This window comes from Coloeus monedula (genome assembly GCF_965178545.1).
Source record: "Coloeus monedula genome assembly, chromosome: 16".
NCBI lineage: Eukaryota > Metazoa > Chordata > Aves > Passeriformes > Corvidae > Coloeus > Coloeus monedula.
This window is the reverse complement of record NC_138796.1, coordinates 15,132,337-15,147,064: the sequence shown is the minus strand read 5'-3', so window position 1 is coordinate 15,147,064 and position 14,728 is coordinate 15,132,337. Positions and strand designations below refer to the sequence as shown.

General features: G+C 67.9%; 2 protein-coding genes across 2 annotated transcripts; both read right to left on the bottom strand.

Moving 5' to 3' along the window:
* Positions 1 to 1,740: 1,740 nt before the first annotated feature.
* LOC309579117 (myeloid-associated differentiation marker-like) lies at positions 1,741 to 2,607 on the bottom strand (the record flags this gene model as incomplete). The annotated part of the gene is made up of 1 exon (XM_082292165.1): positions 1,741 to 2,607. The coding sequence occupies one exon, from the start codon at positions 2,605 to 2,607 to the stop codon at positions 1,741 to 1,743; it is 867 nt and encodes a 288-aa protein (XP_082148291.1).
* A 992-nt stretch (positions 2,608 to 3,599) lies between these two features.
* On the bottom strand, positions 3,600 to 14,691 carry LOC309578868 (uncharacterized protein; the record flags this gene model as incomplete). Its single annotated transcript, XM_082291801.1, has 11 exons — positions 3,600 to 3,744; positions 3,848 to 3,899; positions 4,112 to 4,208; positions 4,328 to 4,423; positions 4,501 to 4,618; positions 4,857 to 4,994; positions 5,090 to 5,171; positions 5,334 to 5,462; positions 5,986 to 6,186; positions 11,133 to 12,140; positions 14,637 to 14,691. The coding sequence occupies 11 exons, from the start codon at positions 14,689 to 14,691 to the stop codon at positions 3,600 to 3,602; spliced, it is 2,121 nt and encodes a 706-aa protein (XP_082147927.1).
* Between the last annotated feature and the right edge of the window lie 37 nt (positions 14,692 to 14,728).

Here is a 14,728-nt window from a genome sequence, read left to right as displayed (position 1 = left end):
TCCTCTGGCACGGCAGAGACTGGCACTGGGGCACCCCCGGCACGGCACGGCACGGCACCAGGGCTTCCCGCACCCACCAGGTCCCAGGTCCTCCCAGCAACCCCCAGCACCCGCTGTGTGCCCCAGGTGGGAGATGCCCTGATGGGGCTCCTGGGCTGCACTCCCCCTGGCAATCCCCAAACCTCCTCCAGCCACTCACCTGCACCCCACTGCTAGCCCAGCCCCTGTTTACCCAGCCTCACCACACCCCACGTGCTGGCACTGCCCACGTGCCATCCACAGCCATACATTGCCAGCACAGCTCATCACCAGTGACACCTCTGTCACTCCCCATGCCTCCCGTCCTCCGCTCATTTCCATCACCCTGGGCACCGTCAGTACCCAGTGCTCGGGTGCTGCACTGGACTATGCCTCACCACTGCCATTTTCCTGTTATTTCCTCCCAAAATTCTGCCATTCCCTCCAGCCCCACTGCCTGGGGTGCAGGGGAGTAGCCCATCAGTGCTACCATGATGGCCACTGTGGGGACAGGGATCGGGCAAAGGAGACTCCCACCAGGCCACCGTGTGGTGTTGCCATCACTGGCAGTGCTGGGACCCAGCACTGCAGTGGTCCTGGCACTGGCCATGGAAGTCCCACCTGCCCAGGCACTGGGGCACCCGTGGGCTCTTTTGTGGTCGCCAGTCTGTGCCATCTTCTAGTGGTGGGAACCCCTCTTTGTGTCACCCTGTGAGCCCCAGGGCAGCAGTGATGGGCCCTGACATGGCCCCGGCAGCCCTGAGGTGGCAGGGATGGCCCGAGGTTGTGGCCAGGACAAGCAGTGGCCTAAGGAGCAGCGTGGGGACAGTGGCCCCAAAACCTGCCAGGGTGCCCCACGGGTACCCATCCCACATCCGGGAGCGCGGTGCCAGGAGCTCTGCCCGCAGGCACACCTTCCCCTGCCTTCTTCCCACATACCAGCCTGTGGTGTCACTGTCCCCCGGTGCCGTGTGTCAGCACCCCCAGCTCTGGTGGCTCTGGGTGGCAGCCACCCCCCGTCCCCATTTTCCCCCAGGGAGGGGACAGCACAGCAGCCCCCAAACGGGAATTCTGGCCTACGTGGCTGGGACCAAGCCCAGCAGGGCTCCCACTGGGGTGACTGTGATGGTGACAAGGACCCGGCCATGCTGGTGACAAGTACCTGGCGGGCTCTCAGCCCCCCCCAACAGCTGCATTCCTCCTGAACCTGTTTGGCGGGGCCCCGTGCAGGTGCCAAGGAAAAGGCATCCGGGTTGGGCTTTTCCTGGTCATGCCCTGCTTCACTCCAGTGCCGAGTCAACAAGGAGGAGAAAAGATTTGCTGGAGCCTGGTGCCCCCATAGCGCTGCTGGTGCCCCCCAAAGTCACCCCAGTGCCGATGGTGCCCCCCAGTTTCTCACCCCCCAGCAAGGATCCTGCAGAAGGTTGAGAAGGGGAAGAAAGAGGAGGCAGAAACAAGTGAAAAATGACCCAATTTAATCCTGAATCCTCTCAAGCTCCAGGGTTTCGGGAGCCCCTCGTGGCCCCTGCAGCCCCCCTGTCAGTGCAGCCCCTGGGGCCCCGGGCTGAGCACACCCCCTGGGAGCACTCCCTGGCTCTCTGCTCCGGCACGGGAACGAGGAGCTTTCCGAGGCATCTGGCCTCTTCCTCAGCTCTGCCAGCAGCCCCGCACCGACACCGGCACCCAGCCGCGTCCCACCACCCCGAGCCCCGCCCTGAGCCCTTAGGGAGGTGCCCTGACAAAGACCATCCTGGTGGAGAAGACCAGGTCCACCAAATAGGCGATGAGGTTGAAGATGGTGAGGAAGGTGACCCCCAGATGCTTGTTCCACGGGCAGTTCCTGTCGCAGGGGTTGGGGCGGCTGCGTCCCCTGAAGCTGTAGAGGGGCCAGAGGATGGTGGTGGTGAGGTACATCAGCAGGGCCAGGAAGTTGTACCCCACCAGCATCTTCTCCAGCGGGCAGGGAATGTAGGTGAGGCAGCGGCCGATGGTGAAGATGATGATGAGGAGGGTGATGATGAAGCAGATGGAGTAGACAGCCACGCACCACATCAGGCCAGGTTTCTCATTGTATTCATCCAGCAAGGAGAAGATCAGGCAAGCCACGTAGGCTTCAAAGACCTTGAGGAGCCCAGGCACGGTGGAGAGGAAGCTGCTGATGTCCCCTGGCTTGGCGCGGGTCAGCGCCACCTCGGCGGCGTAGGCGAGGAAGCAGAGGCAGGAGGCGGTGGTGGCCACGGCCTGCCGGGCACACTGGTTGCTGCTGCAGGGGCTGATGATGAAGGTGGCAGGGAAGATCACCGAGGAGGTGAAGACCATCAGAGCCGCCAGCATGGAGAAAGCTGAGGTGAAGTCATCCCAGGAGAGCGGCAGCAGGGGGTAGAGCTCCAGCAGCTCCAGCAGCAGCACCAGCAGCGTCACAATGAAGCAGAAGCACCACGTGAACATGCACCACGTCCCGTAGGGATCCCCAAAGTGCCCGGTGGAGGCCACCAAGCTGAAGGCGAGGCAGGACAGCACGACGGCGAAGAGCCGGGCGATGCCCACCCAGGAGGTCAGGGCGCGGAGGTTCACCGTGGCCACGGCCATGGTCCGGCCGCTCTGTGCCCGCGCCGCGCTGGGCAGTGGGTGCTGCCCGCAGCCGCTCTTATCTGGGCGCTGGGGAAGAGGGGTGGGGTGCGGGGCAAGGAGCTGCCAGCCCCCCCGAGCCGCCCGTGCTGAGGACCGTCGGCTCTGCTGCCGCTGCCACCACGCCGGGTGGCTGCTGGGGCTGGCGGGCACGGAGCGGGTGGATCATTAACGCGGGGCTGGGCAAAGGGCGGTGACGCCAAGCGCTGCAGTGGGGCCGGGGCGGGCAGGAAGCCACCATGTGCCACCATCCTGGCAGCGAGCCGCAGCCCTGCCCATGGCAGGAGGCACAAAGGAGCCTTTCAAGCACCCCTGGAGTACCAGGGGGGCCACCCTGACACCTTGGCAGGTGCCAGGGCTTGGCAGCCAGCGGGGCAGCACCCACTGGGTGCCCCTGAGGGGTTTAGGAGCTGCACCCAGTGATGGGTGCTCCTGACAGGAGGGTGCCACAGCTGGGTGTAGCGCCTTCACACCCTTGCAAGCGACATCTCCACACCCCTCTGGCACCTCTGCTCCCCTCCCAGCACCTCCACCACCTGATAAGCGGCTCAAAGTCCAGCTGTGCCAGCTGCCGTCACCGGGCATGGTGGATGAGGTGACCATGGGAAGGACATCTGCATCCTGGTCACACCCCACAGGCAGCACCTCCACTTCCCCAGGGTTCCTGGGGGGGGGCCCAGCAGCCAGAGCAGCACAGGAGGGTGGTGGCACATCAAAAGTGGGGAGTCCAGCAGGAGGGTGAAGGTTGAAGGCTCTGGATTAACCTTTAATGTCACACAGGGTCCAGGGGTCTGTGCCCATGGCAGAGCTTGGGGATGAGGGACCCATGTCAGGGCAGCTGGGCACTCTTGGGGGGAGCTCCTCACCCCAGGTAGGTTCCTGGCACAGCCATGGTGGGCAGGGGTGGGCACTGCCACGGGGTCCAGTGGTGGCTCTGGGGGGCTCAAGGTGGCTCAGAGGTGGCTGCTGGCCTCGCCCTTGGCGGGCAGCCCATTGAGGGGGCTCGGCCCCGGCCGGTTGCTCTCGTTCAGCCGCCGCACGCGGTAACTCTCGTAGTGGACGTTGTGGGTGATGTCCTTCAGGTCCTGCAGGTGTGACCTGCCCGGGGTGGCAGGGGGAGGAAGGGCATCATGTCACTGTCCCACTCACGCTGCTGTCACCCCGTGGGGTTCCAGCACTCCCTACCCTGTCCCCTGCTCACCGGATCAGCAGGTCCCGCAGGAGGGGGAACTCGCAGTGTGCCGGGTTCTCCACTGCAAAGCAAGGCAGAGGGGCAGGGTGGGCAGGAGGGCTCAGTGGTGCTGGGATGCTCGGGCAGCGCATCCTGGCACGCTCCGGGTACCACCGGAGCACCGGCACAGCTCCGTGCCATGTGCTGTGGCTCGGCACCCACCCAGGCAGGGACACCCGTGGGTGCTGCTCCCCGTGCCTGCCGAGAGCCGGGGGTGTGAGGGGCTCTGCTCACCTTCAATGATGCCCCACTTGGTCTTGCGGCCCAGCACCCGTTTGCCGTTCACCTGGTGCTCCTGGTCTGCCCCCACCACTGCGAAAGGGATCTTCTCCTGCCGGCACAGAGGCTCTGCTCGCTCCAGGTGATGCTCCCCCAGGGTCCCCAGGGTCCCTGTCCCCCACCCTGCTCCCCAGGGGCCGGCCCCCTCCATCCCAGCATCCCGGCACTCACACGAATCCTGTCGTTCAGTGCCCTGTCTTCGGGGTCCTGGTCGAAGTCCTCCTGCGGGTACACGCTGATGGCGTGGGTCTTCAGGTCCTCCTGGATCTGTGGGATACAGGGCTTGAGCCGGGGCCAGGGGGGACATGGGGCACCCCGGGAACCCCCCTGGGAGCTGTCCTCACCCGCTGCTTGAACTCTGCCCGTTCCTCCAGGGTGAGCGTGTCAGCTTTGGCGATCACCGGCACCACGTTGACGATCTTGCTGAGCCGCCGCATGAACTCCAGGTCCAGCGGGCGCAGCCTGACAAGGACCGACATCACCCCAGGGTGTCCCCACCTCTGTCACTGTGGGGTAACCCCACCACTCTGAGGTGACCCCAGCACTATCACCCTGAGGTGACCTTCCCCACTATCACCCCAGGGTGACACCCTATCACTGTCACCCTGGGGTGACCCCACCACCACCATCATGCCAGGGTGGCAAAGCCACTTCATAATGAGCCCACCACCTATGGGTGGTGCTGTGAGTGGGGACTCACCAGTGACCTGTGGGGGGGACAAAGTAGACGCATCCGTGGACCCGAGTGTCCGGGATCTTCCTCTTGCGGGTGATGAGGATCTCCTCCCGCAGGTACCTCTCATACTGCTCGTTGATGTATTTCATGATGGGGTCCCAGCTGAGGATGAGGAGTTGAGGGACAGCACCTGAGCTCAACCCCTACCCCAAACTGCCACCCACTGAGCCGGGCTCCTGCACCCCCTTGTGTCCTACCAGTTCTCATTGTTGATCTGGTCCCCGAACCCTGGTGTGTCAGTCACCGTCAGCTTCATCTTCACCCCCTTCTCTTCAATGACTGTGGGGCAGAGAGGTCGGTCGGGGAGATGAAGCATTGGGGAGAAGCAGGGACCAGTCATGGGGGATGTTTTGAGGCTGTGAACGTGGCTTCAGACCCCCATCCCAGCCCCCTGCTTCTCCCAGGGGCTGGTGGGACACGACCCCATAGTGGTGACCTTACCATGGGTGATGGACTGGAGCTGCACTGTTTTGGGAATACGTTCCTCCTGGCCGGGCTGTGAGGATTTGCGGCTCACCTTGGACTTGAAGAGGGTGTTCACCATCGTGGACTTCCCCAGCCCACTCTGCCCTGAGGGAACACCGGCAGCTCTGGTTTGTCCCCCAGGGCAGCAACATCTTGATATCCACTTGGGAGCAACCCAGAGTTTGGGGTAACTCTGGTTTATCCCCAAATAAATGTCTTCCCCCAGGCAACAATCCCTTGGTATCCACTTGGGAGCATCTCAGAGGTTGGGATAATCCATTTTATCCCAGGAATAAATTTGTTCCCCAAGGCCATAACTCCTGGTACACATCTGGGAGCATCCCAGAGATTGGGCTAGTCCTGTTTATTTCCCAAATTTATTTCCCAAGGTGATAGCCCCTCAATATCCATTTGGGAGCCTCCCAGAGGTTGGGATGACCTCACCCATCAGCATCACCATGTTACGGGGTGCGGGATATTGCTCCTTTTCAATTGTTTGCTACTTAAATCAGTTAAAATCACTTAAATTTCCTTAAAATCCCTTAAAAGCATGATTTCCCCAGGCATGGCGGAATCAGAGCCAGTATTCCCACCCCAACCAGGAGCAACCCCCACGCCCGGCGCTCACCCACAACCATGATGTTGAACTCAAAGCCCGTCTTCATGGTTTTGATTTTCATCTGGTCGAGCACAGCTTCGATTCCCACGTATCCAAAGAGCTGGCAACCCACGGGGCCGGGCGCCACGGAGAGGGGCACCGCCTCCTCCTCCTCCTCCTCCGGCACGGCCGGCGGCTCCATGCTGCGCTCCTCGGGCTCCAGGCTGCTCCCTGCACCGCGGGGTGGGCAAAGGCGGTGAGCCTGGACCCCTCGGTGCCCACCCCTCGGTGCCCGTCCCTCGGTGCCCACCCCTCGTTGCCCACCCCTCGGTGCCCCCCCCTGCGCCGGCAGCGTTGCCCCAGCAGCGGCCGTGCCGGCGGGCACGCAGCCCCGGCACATTCCTGGGAGCCGGTGAGGCTCGGCATGGCAACACGGGCACGCCACCCCCCCGCCACGCCGAAGGGTCCGGGGAGGTGCCAGAGGCATCTTTGGGATGGTCGTGCCAGCGGATCCCACGGTGCCGCCGGTTGCTGTGCGATCGTCGGGCACCGCGGCCACGGCCAGCGCCCTTTGCCCAGCCCACGCGGTCACCCACGCCAGGCCACCTCCTGCAGCACCGCTCCGGCCCCCGCACACGCGGGGGGCTCCGGCCCCAGGGCAGGACGTGCCACCCCACACTGTACCCACATTGTACCCGGGCACTGGGCACTGCCGAGCGAGGGGCACCGGGGGTGTCGGGGGTGCAGCGCAATCACCGGCACAACCCCGAGCCCCAAGGGACACGAGGGGTTTGCTCGGGGGACCGTGTCCGGAGCGTGCCCCAGCCCGGGGGCCACCGGAGCCCCGTGCCCGCCCCCCCTTTGTGCGGCAGCCCCAAATCCCTTTCCTCCTCCTCCTCCTCCTCCTGCTGCTGCATCCCAGCACGGCCATTGTTCAGCTCCTACCTCGGCGCCGCGGTGCCCTCGCTCAGCACCCGCTACGGGCGGGGGGGTGCCCTGGGCGCCATCCGCACCCCCATCCCCGGCGGCGCCGCGGCCCGGCCCCTTCCCTCCGCCGGCTCCCGGCTGGCACCAACCCGGCTCCGCCGGGGCTGCCGCTCCCACGCATGACCAGCATGGCAATATCCCGCCCCCCGCAGCCCCCTCCCCACCACAGCCAAGCCCCCGCGCCCGGTTTGCCGGTTGATTGGTGGGTGGGGAAGGCTGTGCCCACCCGGCTGTGCCCACCCGGCACATGGCGCTGCTCGGCCTCCCAGCCAGGCCAGCACGGATGGGGACCCCTCCCATGGCACAGGGACACCCTCACTTCGGCCCCCATCACCCCCGTGGGTGGCTGCGGTGGCACTGAATGGGAGTGGGAGTGCTTGGCTGTGGGTAAAACCCCCACTGGCAACCACGGGCTTCCTGGCACCGGGGACCACCCTTCACTGTGCTCCCCCCCCTCCTGCGTCCCCCAGCAGCACCTGTGCCCAGCCCCGGCACGGCGGGGTGGGACAAGGGGTGGTGGCCCTGCCACTCGCCCCACTGCCGCAGTGCCCCACGGCGCTTGCGTCCCCCCACGCCGCAGCCTCCCTCGTATGTGCCAGCCGGCGCTTGGCACCGGCGAGGCTGGAGCGGCAGCTTGCGATGGCCCAGGCTGTGAGGGACCTGCTGAGATCATGTCCGTGCGCCACGCAGCCGGGGGACAAGGGGCATGTGGGCAGGGGCCAGCCTGAGCCAGCCCGGGGTACCAGGAGGCGATGGAGATGAACACCCCCCCCCATTGCCATGGCAACGGCATCCCGGCGTGGGAGCCACCCAGCACCCTGTGCCCACTGGGTGCCAGAGTGGTGGCAGGGCTGGGGACAGCAGTGTCGCGTGTCCCAGCTCCCCCTGCGCCCCCGTGGGTCGGGATGTTCCTCGGAAGTGGTGAAACAGCCGCGGATTTCCTGGTGACAGCGGTGACACCCGGCTGGGGGGGCTGGGGGAGGGCAGGATGCTCACTCCGGCCGGGATCCACCCACCCAGCACCGCCCGTGCCCACAGGGCGTTCCACAGGCTGGCAGGGACGAGCGATGGGAGGTCCCCATCAGGGAGGGGACCCCAAAAGCTATTGCAACCCTGTTCCCCGGGGGACATCGGCCCCCTGTACGCCCACCCTGGCCCCCCTTCCCAGTCCCTGCCATCCTTGGCTGTTGCCAGGACAGCTCCAGAACCAAGAGATGCAGCTGCTGGAGCCATCCAGGGTGGCTGGACACTGCATGCACGGTGGCTGGACACTGCAGCGTGGCTGGACACTGCAGGCAGGGAGCAGGCAGGGGTTGCTCCTTGCCACCCCCCAGCTCCCCGGGGTGGTCCCCAGGGTGCAGCCCCCAAGCAGGGGCTCAGCCACTGCCCTGCGCCGTGCCAGTGGCAGCACCAAGGAGACACCCACAGCCAGAGGGCATGGCCGGGGTGACACCGGGTGCTGCGCCCACGGCTGCCTCCCCCACGGGTCCAGAGCCCCCCGTGTCCCTGTTCCCACTGCCAAAAAGCCCCGGTGGCAATGGCCAGCAGCCGGGTGGCCACGTGGAAACTCTTTGGCATCCCCACGGAGCTCCGGGGCAAATGGCTCCTGCAGCCAGACCTGTTCCAGGACTCATCACGGATGCTCTTATTTTCCAGACAGGGACAAGTAATCCCGGGTCCGTGGTCTCCTCCATGGATTTAATTACTGATGCAGGGTTAATTGGCCAGTTCCCCGGGAAGCCTGTAATAAAGCTTCAAGGGTGGAGGGTGCTGGGAGAGGACGAGCTGGGATGGGAGCTCCCTGTCCAGCTGCTCACCACTGCTCTGGACCGAGCGACCGGGCATGGGATGGGGAGAGCGTGGCTCCGGATCGAGCACAAGGGAGCTGACCCCTCTGGCAAAGGGATGGAGGATTTTGGGGATGCACCCACCGCCCCGGCCACACCACAGCTCTACCCGCCCAGCTGGGCTGACCCAGAAATACCAGTGCCTCTCCCAGTGCCGAACACGACCCAAGGGGACAGTGGTGACAATCCCCATCTGCAGCCGGACTCGGAGCCAGCCCGTCCATCTGGCCGTGGCACGGGTGGGAGCCACGGGACGGGGCTGGGGGTGGCTGGGGACCGTCGGTGAGCAGAAGCAGAAGTGAACCATGGACCAAAACCCTGCGCCTGCTGCACTGCTGGGGACAGGGGACAGTCACCCAGCCCCGGTGGCAGCACTCCCTGCCCGCACACCGCCCTGCCCGCTGCCACCACGCCATCCCTACCTGGGCGAGCCGGCCGGAGCCGGGGCTGCTGCCGCCGAGAGCTGGTCACCGGGGCCAAATGGCTCCTGGGGTGCAAGGCAGAGGGCGGCTGCTGCCCACGGCTCCTCCTCCGCTCCTCCTCCTCCTCCTCGCCCCGGGCCCTGCGTGGGCGATCCGGCGTGGAAGTGAAATGCGGCGGCCGGCGGCTCACTTGGAGCTTCCTCCTATGGAGTGTGGGACCCACCGTGCCTCGGCGCTCCGGGGCCACCCACGGGTGTCAGAGGCTGGGGGCCGGGGTGGCCTCCCGGGAGAGGAAACAGCACGTTCCCACCTCTTCCTGGCAGAGAAACCGCTGTGCCCGAGCAGTGTTTGCCAGCCCCCTGCCAGGCCCGGGCCATCTGCAGGGAAGCCGGTGCCACCCGCTGCCCTCTGGCTCATGTGTCCCCCCAGCCTGGGCACGTTGCGCTTGGCTGCCGGCCACCAACACGGCTCTGTCCTGAGCACCATCCCCTCATCCCCCAGGCTCCATCCCGAGCGCCGTGTCCCCATTTCCCCATCTCCCCGGCTTGCTCTTGAGCACCGTGTCCCTGTCACAGCCCTGAGCACTGTCCCTTGTCTCCCTGTGACCCTGGCTTGGCCCCAAGCACTGTGTCCCCCTGACCGCAGCTCAGCCCTGAGCACAGTTGCATCACCGCAGCTTGGTCCTGAGCACCGTGTCCCTGTCATCTTGTCTCAGCCCTGAGCACCTTCCCTTCATGTCCCCATCACCCCGGCTTGGCCCCAAGTACCATGTCCTCATGTCCCTGTCACCCTGTCGCAGCCCCAACTGCTGTCCCTTTGTGTTCCCATCACCCCTGACTCAGCCCTGAACACCATATACCTGTCTACATCACCTGTCTGAGCCCTGAGCACTGTCCCCCAGTGTCCCCATCACCTCTCTCAGCCTTAAGCACTGTCCCCCAGTGTCCCCATCACTCTGGCTCAGCCTCAGGCTCTGTTCCCCCGTGTCCTCATGACCCCGGCTCGTCCCCAGCCTCATCCCTCGCCCGGGGAGCCGCGGGCAGCGGGGCAGCCGGGCTGGCTGGACAGCAGGGACACGAGCATTGCTGGGGGATGATTCACCGCGGCCTGAAGCAGATGTATGGATGCCTTCGCCGCGTCAGTACTTAGGGCCCGGCGACGGCGGCTCCACGACAGCCCAGCGAGACGGGCAAAGAGCCCCAAGCATCCAACCAGGGAGCACCGGCGGTGGCAGCCGTCTCCCGGCCACCTCCGCGCCCTCCGGCCCTCCTGGAGCAGCCGCTGGGAAGGGGAACACCGGGGTACCCCCTCCCCGTGCTTGGGGACGGGCATGGGCTTGGCAGTGCCCACCCCGGCACGGTGGGAGCCGAGGGCACGGCCGTGCCGGGGAGCCGGGCATCGCTCCCCGCGGCACTCGGCGCACGCCGAGCACGCCCCGGCGCACCTTGGCCCCCCGCCACCTCCCGCGCCCCACGGGGAGGGAGGAACAGGATCCATGCCCGTGCCAAGCAAGGAGGGATGAGAGGGGAAGAAAGCGCTGGACGCGGGACAAGATCGCGGCGATAGGCGGCACGCGCGGGGCCCGGCGCGATGGGGCACATGTGTCCCGACCTGTCTGCCCGCGCCGCGAAAAACAATTAGCGCCGGGGCGGTGCGGGCAGCTCGCCAGGCACCCCGGGGACGGGCGGGCCAGGAGCGCTGCCAGCTCCGCGCTCGGCTCCGCGCCTTCGGCCCCCCCACAGCCAACGCGCCCCTGGGCCCCGGCACGGAGGAGCAGCGAGCCGGCGGGGCTCCTTCTGTCCCCAGCGTCACTGTCACTCCACGCTCTCCCTGGCATCAGCTCATGCGGGGTTTTGGCAGCGCTGCGCCCACCAAGGGGGGCCCGATGGAGAGAGGGGACGGGGACAAGAGCGAGTCCTACCGTGCTCTGCCGTCACCGCTGCGCCGCTGCCGTCCGCGGCCTCGCCGGGAGCCGCTGCCACCACGCAGGGTCCCCGTGGTCCCATCAGCCCCGGCATCCCCAGGGCCGGCACCAGCACCAGCCCCCCGAGGAAGGCGGGCTGGGAGCTCACTTGCACCGTCTGCGGCTGCGACACCAGCCTGAAGGTGGCGGCTTGGGGGGCTGGCAGTGGTGGCAGCCCCTCGGCCCTCCCCGCGGAGGCGGCGGCCGGGGCTGCCTCCCCCTGTCCCCAGGGCTGAGGAGGGGGCCGGCGGGACGGGATGGGGCTGGCACTGAGGGTGACCCTCCGCTGCGGCCGGGGCACCATGCGGGGGGCCGTGTCCCACCCCCCCGGACCCTCGGGGAGCGGGGGCAGCCCCGGGGCTGTCTCTGTGCCATCGGATGGGGGCAGGGAGGAGGAGGAGGAGGATGAGGAGGAAGGCTGGTGAGTGCGAGGCTGGGGTGCAGAGCTCTGGGTGCCCCACGGCGTCCCCAAGCCCGGTTCCTCGGCGATGTGCAGGTCCAGCGCTGGCAGAGAGCCGTGGCTGGCGGCGGCCCCGCGGAGGGGATGATCCAGCTCCACCGGGAAGACGCTGCCATGGGACGGGACCTTCTTCAAGCCGGGGCTGGCGGCCGGGGGGCTGCCCGGTGGCTGGGGGGGCGCGGGGCTCTCCAGGCTGGAGGATGAGCTGCGCTGGCTCTCCCCGTCACTGCCCGGCCCCGTGGCGAAGGCCTGGCGGCCCTGGAAGGAGGCGGCGCGGGCGATGCCGGTGCCGGCGGTGCCGTTGGCTGGGCCGGTGGCCAGGCCGGTGGCCAGCCGGGTCCGCAGCACGGGGCTGGGAGCCGGGCTGGGGCCGGGGACGCTGCCCAAGCGGGGCGGGTGGCCGGGCTGCAGTGGCTGGTGGCTCTCGCCGGTGCCTGAGGACAGCGGGGACAGGGGGGAGCCGGGTGCCTCGTCCCCATCTTCTGCCTCAAATGACTTCTTGAGCGCTGGGGACAGAGAGAGACACGGTGGCATGAGAGCGCCATGAGAGCGGCACCCGATGGCACCCGTCCCCTTCCCAGCCCCATGTGCGTGCCCCCACCACCCAGAGGTGCCCCCTGCTTACGAGCCCTTCTCACCGAGGACCCCAGCCCGGCGCCAGCTCCTCCCCAGCCCCGCGGCGCTGTCCCCGCGGGTTTTATCATTGTTGCCCGGTTTATCTGGCCGGTGCCGCCGGCTCCCCTCTCAGCACACTGCCCGCTTTATTCCCCCTGAAAGGGATCCGGCCGAGTAACCGGATCCCCGCCTGACCCTCTCCCCCTGCATCCATCCAGGCAGCCGCCGGGAAGGATTCCTGCCCTTTCCCGGGCGTTAACCCTGGAGCCCACTGACGGCAGGCGGGACTGTCACAGCCCGTTCTGGTGGCTGCTGCTGAGCCTCCCACGCGGCTTCACGGCAGCCACGAGCCCACGGCACAGCCTCGGCTGCCAACGAGCCCCCCCGGACCCCCTCGGCTCCCCAGGGGTATCGCAGCACCGGGCTCCGGCGCAAAGCTCCTGCTGGCACCGCCTCCGGGCGCTTGGCAGAGGATGTGGGGACCGTGTCCCCATGGGGGTGACCCCCGTGGAGCCCCCACGGTGCAGCCGCCCCCTCCTTCCTCCCAGCCCCGCACGAGGCTCCCCAGGAGCTCCTGCCGGCTCTGCCCGACGGGCCCCGCGTGGTGCCGGCAGCGGCTCCGCGGCCGCGGGGAGAGCGCGGGGGGCCCAGGTTCTCCCCGGAGCCTTCCTCGCCCCCTCTGCCAAGCGCCGGGCGGCTGCTTCCCCCCGGGGGGCTCCGGGAAGCGGCCCACGCTGCGCCCCTGCATCCCCTCGGGCCGGGATGTGTGCCAGCCGGTCCCGCACCCCACCCGCTGGCACCAGCCCGCCGTCGCCCTCCTCTTCCTCAGCCGCTGAGCCGGGGGCAGCGGGGTGGTGAAGGTCCCTCCCTGTCCCCTCCCCAGGTGCCCCCGTGCCCGGGGCAGGGCAGGGGTCAGAGGCCGGGCTGTGGGCGCTGCCAATCACAGCTCTCCCCAGGGCAGGTATTTCTGTGGCCGGTCCAGCCCTGCCCCACCGGCCGGGTTGCCGGGGGCCACGGGGTCACGGGGCCGCCGGCCCCCTCCCCACATCCATGTCTCTGCTTTGGTACCGCCCAAAATGCCTTCTTTTACCCCAAACATGCCTCTGGCCCCTGACCCAGCCTCATCCAGACCCCAGATGGTGTCCGGAGTGACGGGCAGGGGGGAGCGGTGAGGGGGGATGCGGGGCAAAGTGGGGGTGGCAGGCGGCTGGAGGGTGGCAGAGGGCGAAGGGGGACGTTTGGAGGTGAAGGGGGATTGGCAGGAGGGGAAGGGGGGATGTTGAAATGAGGTGGCAGGAGGTTTAGAGGGGTGGCAAGGTGCTTGGGGGGTGGGGGGAGGTAAAGCAGGGGTGACAGGAGGTTTAGGGGTTCAGCGGGGGGTTTGGGGGGATGGCGGGAGGATGTGGGGGTTTGGCGGGGGTTGAGGGGTGTCAGCCGGCAGCGGCGGGGTTAAGGTGCCCGGGGTAGGTGCACACATTCCTCCCCGGCGAGGGCAGCAGCAGCCCCGGGGTCGGGTTTCGCCGCCCGCCCCCGGCCCGGCCCCGGCCCCCCCGCAGCCCCCGGTCCGCGGTGGGAGCGCGCACACGCGGGAGCGCGCACAGGAACACCGCGAGCACGGGAAAGGGGGGGTCCCACACCTTCCCCCGCTCCCCGCAGCCTCGGTAGCCCCCCTTGCCCACCCCATCCCCGCACCCCCGAGAGCACCCCCGCACCCCCCCGGGCTGAGGGGGAGAGCAGCCCCCCACCATGCCCAGTCCGGGGGAAATCCCCTCTCCCCACATGCTCAGCCCCCCAAAGACGCTCAGCCCAGCAATCCCCCCTCCACGATACTCAGCCCCCGGGGGGCAGCGCAGCCCCCCACGATGCCCGGTCCTGAGGGGTCACCCCGTGTCCCCACCATGCGCATCCCCCCCACGATGTGCAGCCCCCGGGGACATTAACACCTCCCCCTCCCCCCGTACCCAGCCGCCGGGGGGGAGCGCAGCTCCTACGATGCTGAGACCTCGGGGAGCCCCCCAGACCCCCCAGGATGCCCAGCTCAGCATCCCCCCCTCAATCCCAGCCCCCCACGGTGCTCAGCCCGCCCCAAGGCCCCCAGCCCAGCAGCAGCAAAAGCCCCGGACCGAAACCCAGTGCCCGATGCTCCCCGCTTGGGGGGCAGCCCAGCGCCCCCCAAAAAGCCCAGCCAGCAGCATCGCCCCCAAAATCAGCCTCCGGGCGGGGGGAGCGCAGCCCCCCACGATGCTCAGCCCCTGGAGGGCACCCCCGTCCCCCAAGATGCCCAACCAGCAGCATTTACCCCCCCGGGGGACACCCCCCGTTCCTCCCACGACACCCAGCCCCGAGTGGGGGGGTCCCCGAGGGGGGCTCCCCGGCCCCGGCCGCACCTTCGAAGTCGGAGAGGATCCCGTCCAGGTGCTCCTTGACAGAGAGCCGGGCCATGGCGGGGCGGGGGGGGCCGGGGCTGCCGCCCACCCGG